This window comes from Heliangelus exortis, chromosome 24 (assembly GCF_036169615.1).
Source record: "Heliangelus exortis chromosome 24, bHelExo1.hap1, whole genome shotgun sequence".
In the NCBI taxonomy this organism is placed as follows: Eukaryota; Metazoa; Chordata; class Aves; order Apodiformes; family Trochilidae; genus Heliangelus; species Heliangelus exortis.
The window spans coordinates 3,469,806-3,489,141 of NC_092445.1; the positions used below are offsets into that span (position 1 = coordinate 3,469,806).

At 52.4% G+C, this 19,336-nt stretch overlaps 1 protein-coding gene across 2 annotated transcripts; it reads left to right on the forward strand.

Annotated features, from left to right (window-relative positions):
* Positions 1 to 1,309: 1,309 nt before the first annotated feature.
* Positions 1,310 to 18,036, forward strand: LDLRAP1 (low density lipoprotein receptor adaptor protein 1). Of its 2 annotated transcripts, none has more exons than XM_071767467.1 (9): positions 1,310 to 1,470; positions 4,048 to 4,190; positions 5,584 to 5,696; positions 8,161 to 8,275; positions 10,994 to 11,066; positions 11,387 to 11,470; positions 12,313 to 12,443; positions 13,959 to 13,993; positions 15,925 to 18,036. In XM_071767467.1, the coding sequence occupies exons 1-9, from the start codon at positions 1,386 to 1,388 to the stop codon at positions 16,067 to 16,069; spliced, it is 924 nt and encodes a 307-aa protein (XP_071623568.1). In that variant the 5' UTR covers positions 1,310 to 1,385; the 3' UTR covers positions 16,070 to 18,036. The 2 variants fall into 2 exon arrangements, with proteins under 2 accessions (XP_071623568.1, XP_071623569.1); XM_071767468.1 differs by having other exon boundaries at positions 12,316 to 12,443.
* The last annotated feature ends 1,300 nt before the right edge of the window (positions 18,037 to 19,336 follow it).

Below are 19,336 nucleotides of genomic sequence, written 5' to 3' on the forward strand. Positions count from 1 at the left end.
AGTGAAACATTTGAGCAGGTGCTTAAAAGCCTGGGTGTCAGCTAGATCTAAGCATATGCTTAAAGTGAGCACAGATGCTTAAGTGAGTTGTTGCACAGACACGGATCTATGCGGATGCTTAAATTTGTTCCCAAGGCAGCAGTTTTTCAGGTTTTTTGATATCTGTGTGCTGCTGCCCCTGGGGAGCCTCTCCAGTCTGGAGAGCCCTCGAGGGAAGTTTCTTCTTCCCAGTTCCAGTCCATGGCCCTGACTCCCCCCTGCTGGGGGCTCAAACCAGACACCGAATGGGGCTGTCCCGGTGGCACCGTCCTGTTGCAAGCTGGGTTCTTGTAAGAGAGGTTCTGCTCAACACTCAGCCACCCACCCAACGCCCTGTAAAGGGGAATCAGCCCCCATCACTTCTGTTTGGTGACTCCGGTGACAACGGTGAGAGGGGGAGTGTCAGCATTGAACTAAAAGGGGATTTGCAATTACCCAAATGTTGCTGTGAATTAATAGGCTTTGCGAGGCATTATTCTCCAAATCCGAAAGATGGGGTTTAACCTCCTCATTATTATCCTTTTAATTTCAGAAAGCTTTTGAGGGCCTTAATCTGCCACACAATTATATTCAGGCTGAGTTCAAAGCAGCCGTGGTGACACAGAGGGGCTCAGGGTGATCAAACGTGATATTAAAATATCCCTTATCAAAAGGATATATCAATTGGGATATTAAAATATCCCAATATCCCACCCCAGGCTGGGGGTAGCCCCAAACCTCTGGGTCAACAGCAACTTTTTTGGTGTTGCTTGAGGATGCTGAAGCAGGATGGTTGGGACACGTTGTTTTGGGACCCCCGTGGTAAAGGTGGGACCTTCATGGGGAGGCTGTGACCCCCGTGGAAAACGTGGGACCTCCGTGGAAAAGATGGAACCCCTGTGGAAAAGGTGGGACATCCATGGAAATGATGGGACCTCCGTGGGGAGAAAGGGCCCCCGTGGGCAGGGTGGAGCTGGTGTTTGCTGCCACCCGCAGGTGTTTGTGGGGTGGCTCTGGGGACACTGGGGGTCCCCGGGTCTCCAGTGGGGGAACCCTCCGGGGGGGCAGCCGTGTCCCCCCCATTTCGGGGTCTCGGGGTCCCGCCCCCCCCCCCCCCCCAATGTCTCCCCTCGGTTTCGGGGTCCCCACAGGGCCCTGGGGATCCCCCCCGTTCGCAGCCTGGAGGGGGGGGGGGGAGGTCCCGCAGCCGCCCCGGGATCCCCGACGGGAGGGGCCGTGGTGTATCGGGCGTGGCTTTGCTGACGTCACGGTCCTGATTTGCATACGGGCCCCGCCCCCGGACGCGGTCAGCGCTGGCGCCGCAGGAAAGTTTGCGGCGGGGCCGGGAGCGGGGAGGGGGCAGCGGGATGGACGCCCTGAAGTCGGCGGGACGAGCCCTGCTGCGCAGCCCCAGCGTCCACAAACCCTCCTGGGCCGGCGGCCGACACAAAAGTGAGACCCCTGCCCCCCCCCGCCCCGCTCCCCCCTTGCACAGCCCCCCCCTCCCCATTACCCCCCTGCACCCCCTGTCCTGCACCCCCTTTCTTCCTTCCCGGCTTTGTCCCGCTTCTCACTCCTCTTACACCTCTTACACCCACTTTTTTCACTCTTTGAGTCTCCCCTTTCTCTCTCCCGCGCTCCCCCCCCCCCCCCCCCCCCGCTTTACCCCATCTGCTCTCCCTCCCCCTTTTCTCCGTGCACCCCCTGCACCCCCTTTACTCCTCTCTCTCGCACCCCTTTTTGTAATTCCTCCCGTTAACCCCTCTCTTTGCTCCCCCCCATGGCCCCCACCTTCCCCCGAGCAGCTGTGGGGTAGGAAGGGGAGAAGGGGCTGTCCCTGTCTCCCCCCTGGGGGGTGGGGATGGGCAGGTGGGGGGTTCTCCTGGTCCCCCCACTTGGGGCAAGGGCTGGAGCCCTGCGGGCGGTTTCTGGCCTCGTCCCAGCGCTGGTTCCGTCACCCGATCGGGTCGATGGCCCCTGGGCGAGCGGCCACCGTCCCTTCCAGGCATCCCCCCTGTCACCAGGAAAGGGGGGGAGCAGCCGGGTGACCCCCACCCTGCTACAGAGCCCCGAGCATCGCAGCGGGAGGGTGCCTTGCCCTGCCCGCAGCCCCTGCCACCTGCAGCCAAGCTCGAACTTCTTGGGTTCGTTAATCGGATGCGATTGACCCGGTGTCATTGTCCCTTGGCTCTGGGATTAGCGGCCAGCAGCTGCGGGACACGAAGAGGTCGGCTGGCCAGGGGGGGCTGTGGGGCAGATGTGGGGTGCACAGCTCCCTCTGAGCCTGCTGGGGGGTGAGCTTCACTCCTGGGGGGCATCGCTGTCACCCCCCGGGACAGACCCACCCTGCGCGTGGGTGAGGAGGGGGTGAGGATGGGAGGAGGATGCACGGAGGGTCTGCCTGGTGCTGCCTCGGGTGCTTCTTCCCTTCTGGAAGCACTTCAGTGGCTGCACTTAAACCCCCCCCTGTTTCCCTTCCAGACAGGGGGAGCTGGGAGTGCCCCGGGGCCTCCCCAGCATCGTCCCAGGCAGCGGGAGGTGCTCAGGGGGTCCCCATCATCAGTGAGACCCCGAGCATGGGTATGGGAGCAGGGCTGGGCTGGGCAGGGAGCATGGGGCTGGCAGTGGCAAAGCCCCTGCACCCCGATGTGCTTCAGCCACCAAGGGTGGGAGGGAGGGCAGGGGCAGCACCCTGGGCTTTGGAGAAATTCTGGATTTTCCTTGGCACTCTGTTTCTGGCCAAGACAGGAGCTGCATGTGCCATCCTGTGTGTCCTTGGCTTTTCCTTTCCCTCTCCAGATTTTTTTGAGCACGGAGCCCCTGCCCTCCTTCAAACCCTTGTCTCCCCGTGGGACCTCTCCCACTCAGCTGCTGTCACGTTGACTCCAGTCACTGCTGGGCTGGTTCAGTGCTTGGCACCCACACCCAGCACTGGGAGTGGTGCTGGGGTTTATGGCTCCTCTCCCATCCCATCTTCCCCAGGAGGCTGAGTCACCAGGGGGTCACCCCCAGGACATCTCTGTTCCCCCACAGCCCTGCCCCATCCTCCCAGCACCAGGGGGGTTGCAGAGGGAGCTGTGGAATTTGGCCCTGCTGAATTCAGGGATGTGTTTGGGCTGCAGTGTGTCCTCTGGGAGCCCCATCTCTCCCCAGGGCTGAGGGACCTCGGGAGGACTCTGCTGTGTTACCTCCTGCTCAAAGCAAGACCCCTCCTTATTCCCCAGGGCCCCCTTTGCCCTCCAGGACCCTCCTCACCCCCCAGAGCTGCAGATCCTGAGTTGGCACCTCCTTGTCTGGAATTTTGCTGCTGCTGTGCAGTTTTAGGCTTAGAAATACCCACCTGGCTTTTATTGTAGTCCTAAACTTCTCTCTGCATTTAGGACCCTGCATCCCACCCACCCCCAGAACAGAAGGGAAAAGGCTGAAGCATTCCATGGGGACTCCCAGGGTAGAGTGGAGCCCTCACTGAGGTTTTTCCCCATGCATTGGGCTCCTCGGGGCTGCTGGTGACTGATTTAGCAAGTGGCAGCACATCACCTGGATCCCTGCAGCCATGCGTGGGTTTAGCTGCCAGCAAATCCCATCTTATCCTGGGTGGGTGATGGTCACACGGGGTAAGGTCATGGCCATGCCTGGGGCAGCATTGAGCCCTCCCCTGTGTCCTCAGGATCCCTCTTGGTGGTGGTGTGGGCCTGGGCACTCATGGTTCAACTGAGGAGCTGATGGATTTTAAAGGGTCAGGACTGTTTGGTGTGGCTGATGGAAAAAATGTGGGGATTTTGTTCTTGCTGCCTTGGAGAGCTGCAGAGGCTGAAGTTGTGGTTGCTGTGTTCTGTCACCTCCTCTGGCAGCCAGGGCTCTTCTCCCAGCACCTTGTGAAAGCCCTGGCAGCTCTGTGAGCTTCCAGCTGCTCAGGCACAGGGTTCCGGACAGGAGTTAAACCATTGCCCTGCTCATATCTTAAACCCTCCCTCAGGACTTTGTGGGGGACCCTGTTTGAGAATCTCAGAGCCTTTTCTTGTTTTCTAGAGCTCCCAGAGAACTGGACAGACACCCGTGAGACCCTGCTGGAGGGGATGCTCTTCAGCCTCAAGTACATGGGGATGACTCTGGTGGAGCAGCCCAAGGGAGAGGAGCTCTCTGCAGCTGCTGTCAAAAGGATCGTGGCTACTGTGAGTGTCCCTGCTGGAGCAGAGCACTGTCTGCTGCTGCCCAAACCAGTCTGTCACTGGGAACTTTGGGAAGTGCCAGTCCTGCAGGCCGTGCTGTCCCTCTGGGGGGTGATGGAGGCAGCAGCAGCACTGGGAAGGCCTCAGGGTTAGGGAGAGGCTGCAGGGAGCTGGTGTTTGGTGTCTGAGCTCTGGATCCCCTTGATAAGCTTGGGGTGACCCTGGGTGTGGAAGGGTTCTGTGACCTGGTGACATGGGCTGTGACACCTCTTGCAGGGCAGGGGCAGTGTTTGGAGTGCAGCCAGAGCTGGAGTGCAGCTCTGGGTTTTCCTGCCTGGGATTTGGAGGGTTAGGAGCAGGACAGCTTGATCCAAATCCCAGCTGCTGCCCCACTGTAACCTCAGATGCAAGAGGGACCAATTTTCAGCCACCCTTTAGCACCACGGCTCCCCGGAGCCCCTGCTCACCCAGTTCCCAGTAAAAATTAATACTTCTTTAATACTTTTATAAAGTATTATACTTTTATAAAGTATTTTATGAGGCAAAGACCCAACTGTACAGTTTAACCATCATAAAACTCAATGGGGTGGTGGTGAACTGCTCTGGGTAATGACTGAGCCTTTCCTGGCACGTGCTGAGCTGGGCAGGAGGGGGGGGCTGGCATGAAACAGGAGCTGCTGGCAGAGCCCTTCATGTCTGCTCTGATCAGCTGAGCTGAGAGAGCCTTTAAATACAAACCCCAGGGCTGAGGCCATCCTCAGAGGGGCAGCACTGACTGCCAGCTGGTCTGGATGTGCCTCAAGTGAGGTCCCCAGGGAGCAGGGCTGAGGATCCAGGTCTGCAGCCTGCCACCAGCTAGCTGTGTGGGTTTTATTAGTTCTGGGTTTTGAGAGAGAGATGGGCAGTGAGGTGAAGGAAACTTGGAGGCTTAAATGAAACCTGTAGGCACGAGACTACTAAATGAAAGTGGCCCCAAAAGTGTAGTTATTTTTTCAGCTGGTCTCCTTGAGGGGGTGCTTTGCTTTGCCACTCAGGCAGGGTGTGGCAGCACAACTCCACATCCTTCTCCCCTGTTCATGCTGGTGTCCCCCCACTGTTCCAAGGAAAAAAAACCCTGGGATGAAGCACCTGGTGGAGGTGCTGGACTGGAAGTACTGCGTGTGGGGTGGGTGATGGGTGTGTGTCCTTGTTCGTGCCATCAAAAATCACTGCTTCAGGGAAGGAAAAGTTTTAAGTAGTCCCTTGTCACACCTGGTAGTAAATTCACTCTCTAGTACAAATGAGCACTATTAATGTGTTTGTTAGGTAGCACATACCTGGAGTCTCTGCTCTGCCCCTGCACCTCTGGATGTGTCAGTGTACAAAGCCTGTGACTCTTCCTCTTTCCCTTCTGAAGGCAAAAGCAAGTGGGAAGAAGCTGCAGAAAGTGACTCTGAAAGTCTCACCCCGGGGAATTGTGTTAAATGACAGTGGAACAAATGAGCTGATTGAGAACATCTCCATATACAGGTGGGTACAGGATGTCACCTGAGGTGACACTGGGGTCACCTCCTCTGCTCTGGGCTCCTGGGCTGAGCTGACAACTCGCTGCCCACCACCTCTTGATGGAAAGCAGTGGTGGGGGAAGGAGGGTGGTGGCTGTTAAATTGAAGGTAAATTTATATCTGGTGCAATAAGTGTCTGGCTTGAGGAAAGGGAAGATGAGATGAGCCTGGAGGTGTTGTGTGTGTGGGATCTGCAGATCCACAGCTGAGCTCTCCACAGGCACATGTGGCTTTAAGGCCTGGGTTTGGCCCCAGAAAGGGCAAAGTACCTGGGGTGATGGCAAGAGAAGAGTCTTGAGGATGGTCAGAGCATCTCTGAGAGGGTGAGGACACAAGTGTCAGAGCCAGAGCTGGCTGCTCTGCACCACTGGTGACAGCTCTGAGAAGAGCCAGGCTGGGACAGCTGTTGAGTTTGGTGAGGATGAGGATGGATGATCCCCATTCTGCTCCTCAGGCTTGGCTGAGTGTTTCTTCCCAAGAGGCTGGAGGCAGGTGCTGGCCTGATGGAGCCCAGCTCTGATCTGGCCCTTCCCATCTGTTCCATCCCTTCTCCCTCTGCATCCCCCACACTCTCTCCTTCACCTGCTGCCCTCTCCTGCTTTGCCAGCCCTGGGGTGAGGAGCTCTGGGCTGGGGTCCTCTCTCCTAACCTCCCCTACTTGCTTCCCTCCAGTGCAGAGCAAGCAGGGGGGCTGAGCCCCAGCCCTCCTTGGGGGGGACAAACCCCCTGCTAAAAGGCAGAGCACAGAGCTGCCAGTGTGGTCACTCCCATATCAGGATTGCTGTCAATGAGCCGTGGGGATGAGGTTTTTAGATCCTGCCTTAAATTCTGCCCAGATGCTTTATCAGCTGCACAAAGCTGTTCCTCCTGGATAGTGCTTGTGAGCCAGCATCCCCTCAGTGCTGGTGACTGAGCACATCCCAACTCTGCTGGTGATGTGGGGATGGATGGGTGCTGCTGGCACTCCCAGGGCTTTTCTCCAACCCCTCTACAGTCTTCTCCTTGGCTTTTCTACTCACTGGGGTGATGCCAGCTCAGAGCTCTCCCCCCAGGTCAGCTCTTGAGGCAGGAAAGTGCCACTGCCAGGGGCCTGGGTTGTAAACTGGCTCAGCTCAGAGGTGGGTGTGAGTTATCCTTTCCCTGGAAATTAAAAGACAGTGCATATTGAGCTGGGGATTGCTGGAAGAGCCACGTGTCTCTGCAGACATCATCACTATTATTAAAAGAGCAATGAAAATGGAAGAAAGGAGTGAACTTCCCAGTGGCTCTTTAATCCAGAGCAGAGCTCAGTTCTGGAAAACAAAATATAGGCCACTGAGCAGAGGCCATGTCCTCACACCCAGCAAGAAACTAATGCAGTGTAAATGAATTTTGAATGTGGCTTTTTTAAGTCCCTTCCCTGAAAACTCGTGGGGCAGCAAGAGTGGGAGCTGAATGGGTATCATGAGGCCATGGAAAAACTTTGACCAAAGTGTCCTACTTTTCTTTTTTTTTTCTTTCCTCTGTCCTTAACACCTGTTTGATCTGTTGCATGCCCAGGGAAGAGGCTTTGCCTGCTGCCAGCCCCTCCTGCCTTGCACTAAACCTCTGGGGCTGCTCCAGTTGGTGCTTGCTGGCTTCAGAGGAGACTCCCAGTCCTGCAGCTCCTGGTGTGGATGGATGGACCCGTGGGAGATGGCAGTGGCCAATGCTGAGGGACCTGGTGCCCTGCAGGAGGAAGCTGATCCCTCAGTGTCTGGGTCAGCCTGTTGCTCTTCCCAGTGCTTTGTTTGGTTTTTTGGAGGGGGGGGACAGGTGTGGTCCTCCTGGGGATGCTCCACTGGGGAGGCTGAGCCTCCTCCCTGGGTGTTCAGGGGTCTTGGAGCATCCCATCCATCTGCTACTGCAGATCTCAGAGCCTGAATTCCAGCCTTTCTGATGGCTTTTCTTGGGTGCCCCTGCATCAGTTTCCTTCCTTGGTTTGAGCCTCAAGATCAGTCTTCTCCAGAGAGAAGTCCTTCTCTCTCCCTGTGAGCTGATCCTCCAAGGAAAATCTTCTGGAGTCTCTTCTGAAGGCAAAGCATTTGTCAGGCATAGTCCCAGGCTGGCACCCTGCAGAGTCTTTACCTTTCTCTCTAACCTGTCCTTTCCCACAAGGTGAAACATTTTCTCTTCTCTCCTGCCTCTGCGTTTGATGCTTCTGGTTCATGCCCTGGCTGCAGGATTTGCTCTGGGCTTCTCTTACTCTCAAGCCAGTGGCATCGACTCCTCTGCTTCGGGAAGGAGTTGCATCAAAGCCTTGGTAACTCTCCTGTGCTCCCTTTGCCTTCCCTGCTTGGCCCTGGAGCTGGAAATCCTGGGGTAGGAGCTTGCTGAGAGTTCAGAGGAGGGGTTGGTGGCTCTCCCTTGGTTCAGTGCCCTGGACAAGCCCCTATCATTCTGTCTTTCAGGATATCCTACTGCACAGCAGACAAGATCCACGATAAAGTGTTTGCCTACATTGCCCAGAACCAGCTCAATGAGAACCTGGAGTGCCATGCCTTCCTCTGTCCCAAACGGAAAATGGTCAGTCCAGAGGAAGAAATGGGGATGGGGCTGTAGGAGGAGGAAAGCAGAGAGGGGCTGTGCTGGTGAGACAACAGCTCTGCCTGGAGTTAGGGGGCACCCACCCTCCAGAGCCTGCACATCACTCTCCAGTGGGCTCAGCTCCGGGCTGGAGTCAGCCCATCATCCTCTTGGCAGATAAAAGCTTCTCTGCCTGAGGTGTGGGGCAGGGAGGAGAGGCCCTGGCCCTGCACCATCACCAGAATTCCCCCTGCCATGTTCTGCTCCCAGCTCCTGGGACTCTTCTTTGCTCAGCATCCACTTCCCTGGAGCCGGTCTGAGCCCAGCGTCTGGAATGGTCTCAGGGGAAGGTGGCAGTGAGGTGCCTGGGGGCTGCCTGGTTGAGGGGAAGCATTCAGCCAGCAGGTCTGGGCTCCCTGTCCTGCCTTCCTTCCATTTCTTGCCACTGAAGTTCCTTGTGGAGTTTTTAGTGGTGTCTTTGCAGATGGAGCCATGGCCACCCCACGGGAGCAGTGCAGGGATCCCACTGTGTGCCAGGGATGGGCTTGGGCAGACAGAAAATGGTCTCTGGTCTTGCTTTGAACTTACTTGTGGGATTTTCTTCTGCTGGTTCAGTGCTTTGGGGTGAGCAGGGACCCAGCATTGCTGAGGGAGAGGAGCAGGTCACTGGGCACCAGCTGCATGTGGGGCAAGGAGAGCCCTGGGGGTGTCTTAGTGCAGCCATGGCTGGGGCTGAGCCCTCTCCCCATGGCAGGAAGGGAGGTGGGGACAGCTCAGATCCTTCTGTCCCCAGAAATCCTTCCCCTGCTCCCAGTTGCAGGGCCTGAGCAGAGAACAGGATCTCCTGAATCCTCAGGAAACCAAACCTGAGCTGCTCCCACCCCGTGCATCCCAGCGTGGTGATTCCTGGGTCTTTAGGAGCAGCCCTGTGCCCACCACAGCTCTGTTAATATTCTGTGCTTCTCCCAGCCCCCTTTATTTTTTTTCTGGGGAGTGAATAATGGAAGCTTCAAGTTGTCTCCTTTCTGTCGTGTGCACTCCCATCCTTGCAGGGTGAAGATAAAACCTCCCTTTGCAAATTAAAATTTAAATCTCTCCAATGCTAAAAGAATTATCTCAGTGGTACATCAGCTCAGCGTGTCTCCCTCCAAAATAAAGTTCTCCAAGGCCTTTTGTGGCAAAGAAACTAGAAATGTTTGGGGATTTTTTTAGCTTGTCTTTAAAAACACATCAAGCTCATGCTGGTCATGTCCTGTTCCCAGGCCAGGGACTGTCCCTGCCCCAGGGCAGGGTCCCTGAATGTAGACACAGCTACCAGTCAGGGGCATATAATTAGTCCATATTTTCAGTTCCTGGGTAATTCTCAACGGTAGTTGGGTCTATTAAACTTGATTCAGATGTGACAGCTTAAATTGTAAACAGCTGTGAGGAGTTTCATACTTAATTACCATATTTAAGTTTTTTTGCCATAAAGCATTTGCACTTCCATCAAAGATGGAAATAGCTCCGACATTCAAATGAGCTTGGAGAGGTTTCCTGGGTCTCCTCATCCCTCCTGTGCAGGAGATTTCTGGGGGACAGCTGAGCTGGCTCCACATCTCCATCCTCTGTGAGACCGGGGGCTGGAGGATCCGGACCTAATTTTGGGTTTGTTTAGTTTGCAACTTTGTTTGACAAATTGGTGCCTGAGGGCTCCTGCGGTGTCAGCCCTGCTGAGTGGGGCTCGTTATCTCCCTGCACTTAAACTGCTGGTGAGCTCTGCCTTCTCCTAATGAAACTGGCATTTATGGCACTATTTATACATCTCCAGCAACTCGGGCTATTTAAGGTGCTGGGGTTTTTAATGCTGCTCAAGCTCTCAGCTGGGGGAGGAATAGAAAGACTGAAGGTGAGAATATCCCTGCTCCTGCTGCAAAGCAAACCCAGGCTTTATATATATATATATTTATATATATAAAGAGCCTATCACCATATTGATAAACATTCTTTGGAACCTCTGACAGCAGAGCTAAGAACTGTTAGTACCTCAGCACTTCTGTTTTCCAATCAATTAGGAAAAAAAAAAAAGCCACAAGACTTTGCTGACCTCAACCAAGAGGAGACCCTGGGGTCTCTCTGCCCCTTGGACAGAGCTGCAAATTTGTGGTGTTTCACCACTGTCTGTTGCTCTCAGAGCATCTTCCTGCAGCAGCTTGGTGCTGGGGAGGCACAAACCACAGCTCTGTGCATCCCTCCCTGGCACAGGAATGGTTGACAGCCTGGTGGCCCAGGGCTCAGCCCAGGTGCTGATTCCCTTGGGATGCTGGTGGTTCTGGCAGGTGATTCTCTGGGGTGGGTGTGTGGTGGGAATGCACAGCCCAGCCCCTGTAAGAGTCCAGGACTTGGTTAGACCATGCTTCAGTTTGGGGTGCAGAAAGAGCTGCATGGCCAGGAGGGATTCTGCTCTTCTCATCTGTCAGCACAGTGCCTGTGGCAGCCCTGGTCCTGCCTTCTCCATCCTCCCAAGATGTGTCTGCAAGGAGCTGTGGTGTCCTACACAGAGCAAATCTCTGCTTCCATCAGTATTTGCTAACCCCTCCCCAGCCAGGCAGGGAGTGTGTGGAGCAGAGGAATGGCTGGATCCAGGTTACCATGAATCTACAAAACAAAAACTCCAAATGATTGAAGTCTACCTGAGGGCCCAGGGATTAAAGTGCTGCCTCACCTCTGTCTTTCCAGGCACAAGCTGTCACCCTCACTGTAGCCCAGGCCTTCAAAATTGCCTTTGAGTTATGGCAAGCAGCTAAGGAAGGTGAGTCTTTTTTTTCTCCCTCTTTCCACTCCTCCCATGAAAGTTCAAGGGATGTCTTCAGGTCTTTTTCCAGCTTTCCAAGTGCCTTTTCCCCTCGCCCTCCACATTTCCAGGCTGCTGTTAAGGTCAGTCCAGGCTCTTGGATGATTTCAGGCTTCTTCCAGGTTTCTCTCCATTGGGATTTTCACCTTCTGTGAGATCATAAAACACAGCCAGACCTTGGGCTGCTGTGGGCAGGAGTGGCTCATCCCAGCTGTCCCCCTATCCCACCTCCCAAAAGGCTGCAGGCAGTGCAGTGATGGGGTCACCTTCTTTTGCAGAGAAGGAGAAGAGGGAAAGGTCCCTCTTGGAAGGAGAAGGGCTGAGCAGCCCCAGCTTGGATGTTCTCCCCCATCCCAACACACGTAAGTCACCCCCAGCAGGGCTGGGCTGGGGCTCAGGAGTGGGGGGAGCAGCCTGAGGTCTCCAGGGCTTTTTCCCTGAATGGTGCAGGCTCCTGGGAGGGCTTTGAAAAGCAGTGAGGAGCAAACACTTCCCGAGTTTGATTTTGGGTTTCTCTCGGACCCCAAAGACTTTGCATCCCACCAGCTGGAGGGGATGGATTTCCTCTGGCTTCCCTAAGGAAAGAGAGGTGCATGGAAAAGCAAACAATCAAATAGTAAAACCCTCAGAATTCAGTGCCTGCCCATGGGTCCCCTGCTCCTCTGCAACACAAGACACGTAACCAGGGAGAAGTGGGACAAAAGGCTGAGCTCTCTGCCATGCTGGCCATGGAGATAAGAGGATTTGGCACAGAGGAAAAGAGCATTAATGTGGGCATCCTTCCAGGCTGGAACATCTCGTGTGCAGGCCCAGGAATTGATGCCAGGATGCTGAGGATATTGCCAGGGATGTGTTTCTACTCTGCGGCTGGGATGGATGTCCTGGGGTTGGGATGTCCCGGGGTGGGATGTGTCAGCTTTTCCAAGGCTGATCCTGGCTCAGCCTGAACATAAGGAGCTTCCACTGGTGGGATGAGCTGGCTGATCCTTCCCTGTGTCCCTATCAAGGGGATCTCAGGTACCTGATCTGAGCATCAGGAATTATTTGGGCTTCTCCATGCTACAATGTGGGGCTCTCCTGAAGGAACTGGATGAACCCTTTGATCCCCATCTTGAGGGGAAGGCATGACTGCAAAAAGGCTTTTGTTTTGTGTCACCTCTGTTTTCCCCTCCCCTACCTCACTCCCTTTCTGCTCTGTTCACAGCAGCAGCCACAGGGAACTTGCTGGATTTAGAAGATCCTGCCAAATCCCCCCTGAGCAGCACTGTGACCCCCCCACACTTAGATAACAGCATGTTTGGCCCCAGCTCCTCTGTAAATAACAACGTGGTGTGGGTAAGTGTGTGCCTGGGGCACCGTGGGCTCTGCCAAGCTGGGGGCATTGTGGTGACCTCTCCATTTTCTATGTTCTGGGTCACATCGTGGGGCTTTGGATGAACCTCTCTGGGGCAGCTGAACCCTTCAGGCAAGGTTCAGAGATGCCCCAGTGAGCTGGGTCTCAGTGTCCTACTCAAAATGATCGATTGGTGTTTGAGTAACTGCTGCCCTTCTGGGGCTCTGTAAATAACTGGGTGAGGTTGTGAGGCTCTCTGAGAAACTCTGCTGTCAGATAATTGAATATCACTTATTCTGGAGCAGCATTCCTCAGCAGTTTGTCACTTAATTAAGAGACCACCTAACTGCTCTGTTCAAGGGGAACAAATCACTATGTTGATGGCTTTTGTTTACTGTTCAGGCTATATTTATGTTTGTTATTATTCTTATTTTCCCCTCATTTTGTTTGTGGCTGTATCTGGCTTGCATGAACATGGATGGCTTCTCTAGAATGGCCTCAGTCATCTGGCTTCATTGTTTCAGGCATTAATAGAAAAATAAGGACCCAACCCATGTGTCTGGGGATGCATCTGTCAGGGAGCTCCTCGTTGCAGGGCTGGGCTGATCTTTGAAGCCCCTGTGGACCTCATCCCCACCATGTGTTTCCTCTCTGGAAACAGTCACCTGCTAAACTTCTAGGAATTGAATGATAAAAGACCTTTGCCTGGAGCCTGTTTCTTGACTCTGCAGGGTCTTAGCCTGAGGCTTTTCAGGTTAAACCTGAAGATCAATTTTAAATCATACCAAATCCTGGAGGCTTATCTGTGGTCTCCCATCCCTCCCTTCTTGCAGAGTTCTCATACTTTACATATTACATTATGTCTGTAAGTGCATCACAAGATTTTGGGTATAGTCAAGCCTGTCCATAGCAAAGCCCTCCCACAGAGCCTGTCTTCCTGCATGGGAAACCTTTCCTAATAATTACTTTCTCTGAGAATTCTTAAGAGCAGATCAGAGGGAAAGGATCCCAGAGTTGCTTTCAAGCAGTGTAGGTTTTCCCTGTGCTGGTGCAGAGCTGCTTTCCAGGTTCCTGATCCAGAAGAGCTTCAGGGGATGCCTGGAGCATCTTGGTGAGCTCTGTCCTGGTCCAAGCTCTGCCCTGGTCACTCATCTTGGCAGGAACCCCCAGCCTGTGCCACTCTCATGGCAAGAGCTGGAGGAGCTGTGGTTAAACCCAGAGGGGGATGTGGTCCAGCTGGTGGGGCAGATCCAAGCCCCTGCCCCATGTCTGGGCTGTGAGAGGAGCACAGGATCCCCCAGCCTGGACCCCCCAGAGTTGTGCTTCATGTGCAGAGTGAGATGAAACCTGCCCCAGGAGGCAGCCTGCCAGAGGAGCATTGCTTTAGGCACTTGGAAGTCAATATATGTATATATATTTCTTGTCTACTGTGCTGGAGTGCTGAGAGGAATCTCTAAGCACACTTTAGTGTGTTCTCTTAGCAACTACTTCTCTCTCTTTTTATCTCTTTAACAAAGGAAATGGATGATGATCTCGACGAGGCTTTTTCAAGGTAATTCTAATAACTCCCTTTACAAGTTCATGCCACCAGGGACCAGCCCTGGAGACTTGACTGGTGACTGCCTTTTAATAATGCTTTTAATCTCATCAGCCCCCATGATCTGACCTAGGCAGCTGCCCCATCAGTGCCTGGGCTGTTAATTGAAAGCGAGGTTTGAGGCTGGCTGATAAGCCAAATATTTTGACAACCTTTTAAGGATGGAGAGAGGCTGGATGTGGTGGGGAATTTAATTCCCCAAGCAGTTGGCCTGTCTGCTCCTGTCTGCTGGGGTGGTTTGAGCCTGCCTGTTTCCAGCTCCCTTCCTAACTGTGGAGGTGCTGGTCCCAGCTTCTGGCACAGGAAACTCTTTGTCACCCTTCTGTGAGGTTTGGGCTAACCTTGGGACCTTGTTCCCCTCAGTCCCTGACCCAACAGCAGCTCCTGAGGGCAGCCTCCCTGCTCCACTGCTCCTGCCTGTGTCAAGGTGACTCTGATGCACCAGTTTTGAAACCATGCACGTTCAGAGTTTGCAGCCATTTGGCTTCCTTCACTTCCCAGTCCAAACAAAACCCTTCCCTGCATACCAAGCAATCCAGCAATGTTAAGCAAACTTTTCTTGCAGGTAGATTTCCCTGGCTGTCCCCATGCAGGCAACCCTCTGGTGGACATGATCAGTGCAGAAAGCCCCTCTTTGGGCAAAGAGCTGCCTTGGGTGCAGCTGCTACAGGCAGCAGAGGCTGCCAGGCCTCCTCCTCCTCCAGCTGGGAAGCACTGAAAGGTTGATGGTTGTTAAGTTAACGGTTGGACTCCGTGATCTTAAAGGTCTTTTCCAACCACAACAGTTCTGTGGAAGAGAGAGTTGGGCCATAGCAGGGCTGAGCTCAGCTCTGTCACCTCCCTGAGAGCCACTCAGCATCATCAGAGGGTTTGCAGCAGCACAGAAGCTGCTCAGCCCTGAGGAAACAGCCCTTCAGGCCTTGTTTAGCTCTCAGGAATGATTTACAGCTTCCACTTCCATGCTAGCTCTGTCCCAAGTTGTGTTTGATAAAAGGGCTGCTTGAATTGAGTTTTTCATGCTGCCTGTTTTCCTCAGCTCTGTTCCTTGCCCTGTTGAACGAAGCAGATGTTGTTGGTTGCAATCTTTTGTTTTGCATTGCTGGCTGAGGAGCTGTCACATCCCCCTTGGCCTCCTGGTGACTCAGTATTTGGACTCAGATGCTTCTGAGAGCCTTCCTGATGCAACCTCCTTGCTGGTCATTTTTCTTCCTTATTAAAAGCCACGTGTGTGGCTGGTTTGGTCTGAGGCCTCTGCTCTGGATAAAACACCAGATATCTGAGTTAATTTTTTGGCCCTGGGATGCCACCGTGTTACCTTTTTGCAGAGGTATTTACTAACAAAAACAGCAAACCTGGGCCTTGCCAGGGTTCCTGAAACATCAAGAAGGAGCTGAGGTTTGTGTTCCTTAAAGCTGAGCTGTTAAACATCAGCTGAGTCCTGCTGTGTCTGAACCCAAAGAGTTAAACTCTGGAGCTGGGGAGTGTGGTGGGCAGTGAGCTCCAGCCCATGCTTAGTGTTCAGCCACAGCAGAGTGAAAACTGAGTCAGTGCTGTGAGGCAGAGGAGCCTTTGTGCTGAGATAAGATCCCAGCTAAAGATGCCCCCGGCACCTTTCTGCCAGGCCATTAACACACGGGATGTCCAGGCTGCAAATTCCCTGGGTGCCTGTAGGGGAAATGTTAGGATAAACCAGCAGCAAAGCTGCTACAAACTTACAAGAGCTGCAAATCCTGTGCCCGCTCTCCCCTTCCTGAATTATTTAATTCTATTGGAGGATTTGGAAACGTGGAACTGCAGGGAGGGTTTGGCATGAAGGATGCATTGAGCATCCAGGCTGTAAAGTGCCCAGATTTGGGTTCTGACACTCTCTTTTTCTCCCCTTTTAGACTGGCTCAGTCCAGAACAAACCCACACGTCCTTGACACGGGGCTGACAGCTCAAGACATCCAGAGTGCAGAAACACTCTCCCCTGTAGACTGGAACAAAATAGATTCCAACACAGGCGAGAAGGATGATCTGTTCATGTTTTGAGGTCAGATGGGTCTAAGGGCTGACAAGAAAATAACCACTAAAAATCCATGGACTGAATCATGCTGTTCCAGGTGCTGTACCCAAGGGAGTCCTCTGAGGGCTCTTCACCCAGTCAAGCTGATGTTACAGCACAGTTTAGACCAAAGCTTTAGAAATCTAAACATGGATTTTTATACCTTGCTTTTATCTAAACCACAAGATGCTCTTGAACATATTTATTCATTGCTGTTACAGTTTACACGTATTATTGGCAGGTGTGTAGAGCATCTACAGCATTAGGTAGCAATATACCATGGAAGAACCTTCAGCAGTGCCTGTTCCTCTCTGAGAAAAGACTGTGCAACACCAAAGCCTCTCTCTGTACTTTTCTAGACAAAGGTCTGCAGATGCAAATGCAATTGCAAGCACAACTGTTACTAATCCACTGTTCCTTGAACAACACATCACCTGCCTAGGCCAGGGGAGGAGATTTGCAGCAGCTGCTAACAGTGTTAAAATCAAAGAGGTAGCAGAGATCTTGCTTTTGTTGTGAATGTCTGTGATACTCTCACAGTTGTCAATCACCCCTGCGTTTCCTGGCTGTTTCTCTGCCAGCTTTGTATGGGAGTTGACACTTTTTTACCCAAAGACTCTATAAAAGTTTTGCACTTTAAAACTTGAACTGAAAGCAACGGTCCGAATTGTCAAGGTAAGCAGTGCCTCTGACTTCTCTTCAGAAGCCATTTATCCAAGAGAAAAACCAAACCAAACCCAACCTGGCAATGCTGCAGGTCTGTTTCAAAGCTGAGTGCTCCTGTGCACCCTTTCAGATGGGATGGAAACAACCAAGGCTCCGTTGCACTGTTGGCTTTAGAAGCAAACCCACCAGGGAGTAACAATTTGTTTTGCTAAAGTGTGTTGAAAGTCAGAGGGTGGGTGAAGCCAGCAGCACAATAGATCTGTGTTCTTAGCTCTGCTAAGTGGATTTGGCTGTGCATGCCTTTTGACTGGCTCCAAACTGTTTGGTTGTTGCTCACTCAATAGACAAAGGGAATTGGATTAGGCAAGACCAATACCTGGATGTTCAATTAGGCAGAGGTGCCCCTTCCAGCAGCACTCCCATCCTCTTCCCTCCCTGACAGCCACAGCTCCCGTGGGGCTGGGGAAGCTGTCTTCATCTGGAATTGAAAATAAGTAATGGAGGTATAAAGCTTATGCTAATTAAAAGATTAAGTTTAATGATCCTAAATAGTCACACTGACAGTTTGCAGTGTTAGTGGCCTTATGTGAAGTATACTAATCTCTTTTATAGATTTGTAACTTGGTTTTGAAACACTAATTCATTCCCCAGATAGCTCTTTATAACTCTCTTAAAACTGCTTGCAGGAAAAAAAAAAAAAGAGGAAAAGCCTCTTTGTCAGCTGTAAGAATTTATTAGGAAACAGCTGAGTGACTCTAACTTAGATTTGATTTTTTTTTTTCCCTAATTGTTGTTGTGATAAGGTATCCAGGACTTGGGAAGCTGACTCATGTCTCTTACTAAAATGTATGCTCTGTTTATCCTGCAAGATTGTGTTTAAAGCAATTTTACATCTTGAAACTACTGTGCCCATGACTTATTTGATCTTAACCTGTAGCATCTGTCTCTCTCAATTGAAAGAATTATTTGTCCATGCTACAGAAACACACGGTAGAGACATGAACCCATTGCATAAGCAACACCAGAACTGTGGAAATTGTTGTGACAATCACCTTGTCCCAACCCCAGGGAGTGGTGATCTTCCTAGGAAAGAGCTTGGGCTGCAGGAATGGACTGTGAGGATTTCTCTGTACAATGACCTTTCTCCTTTTTTAGAGACTCTAGGAGCATTTACTGAAATGCACAGTACTATTATATGTATGTATATAGGGTTTTTTTTTAAGAAAACCTCCTGCTGTAAAGAATATCTCTTACTGAGGAAAATAAAACTACCATTTTTTGGAGTGTCTGTGCTGGGTGAGTTCTGTTTTCATCCTGGTCCTTTTTACCATGTAGCTGCCTTTGTATTTCTCAGTGGTTGAATTCTCTGTCTCCCTTGGTGCAGCAGCAAGTGAAACATCTGCAGGAGGTTTGTGTCCCTCAGAAGATTCTTTCCAGAGCCATCCAGGTGGGGAGGTGGCTACAGATAGACACCAGGAAGTGCTTCCAAGGCTGGATGTGGCCATGCAGGATGCTGAGAGGGATGCACAGCAGCCACCTTCCCTCCAGCACCAGAGCAAGCTCAGTAAATCCCTCCCTGCCTGAGCCCCTGCATGGCTGGGTCAGCCCCCAGGTAAGGGTGAGACAGGATGAGAGGGAGTCCTGTGCTTCAGGCTCCTCTCTGGACATTATTTGGATATTAAGAGGAAGCTTCTCCACTGCAAGGGTTACTAAACACTGGCCCAGGCTGCTCAGGGGGTGTTTAAAAGCCATGTTAGATGTAGTGCTGAAGAGTTGGTAGAGTTGGGTTGATGACTGGACTTGATCTTGAAAGCCTTTTCCAACCAGAATGATTCTGTGATTCTGTAAATGTGGTGCTGGTAGCATCAAAAACCAAAATCCCTTAATAGAGCTTCTGAGTTGCTGTGCAAAGTACTTCTCCCTTGGGGGGAGTTTAATTTGTACAGCTGCCTTTTAAATAAAAACAGCCCAGAGAGCCCAGCACTGCCTTGTGTACTTGGCCTCCCCCTGCAATTCCTGCCTTGGCTGGCTGTGGGGTTGGAGCAACCAACTAACCAGGCTGCTTGTCTGGGAATCACACAGAGAAATTAATTTGGGGATGCTGACAAACAGATTTAACCTGTGAGCAGCACCACACTCCCTTTGGGGTCTCAGAGCTGGGCTGCAGGCAGAGCAAAGGGACTTGGCAGAGATGCCTCTCTCCCTGCAGCATCAGCCTAACCAAACAAATTCAATAAAAGTTAATCATTTTTGTTCAAATTGGCTGTTCCAGTGTGAGGGGATGCCTGAGATTATCAGTACTTGAGTACCAGCAGCCTGTGCCTTCATGCATCACTGGTGGTGATGCTGAGGAACAAACTGGTCTCAGTTTTGATGTGACCTTTTTTTTTAAGTCCTGATGAAGGAACTTTTAGCATCCATTTCCTTCACCTCAGAGAGCTGTGTGTGAGGGAGGGGGCTCAGGGGCTGTTAAGGATGGGGTGTTCAGTGCAGGTCCTGAGCTCTGAACTTTTTTCCTCCCCTTTGGAGCACTGACAGAGTTGATGAATTTGTGCCAAGCCTGAACAAGAGCTGCAGGGCTGCTGTTA

Coding starts and splice junctions, on each gene's coding strand:
- LDLRAP1 (XM_071767467.1), top strand. CDS start 1,386: ATGGACGCCCTGAAGTCGGCGGGACGAGCCCTGCTGCGCAGCCCCAGC. Junction 11,067..11,386: donor ATGGCAAGCAGCTAAGGAAG/GTGAGTCTTTTT, acceptor CTTCTTTTGCAG/AGAAGGAGAAGAGGGAAAGG. Junction 13,994..15,924: donor CTCGACGAGGCTTTTTCAAG/GTAATTCTAATA, acceptor CTCCCCTTTTAG/ACTGGCTCAGTCCAGAACAA.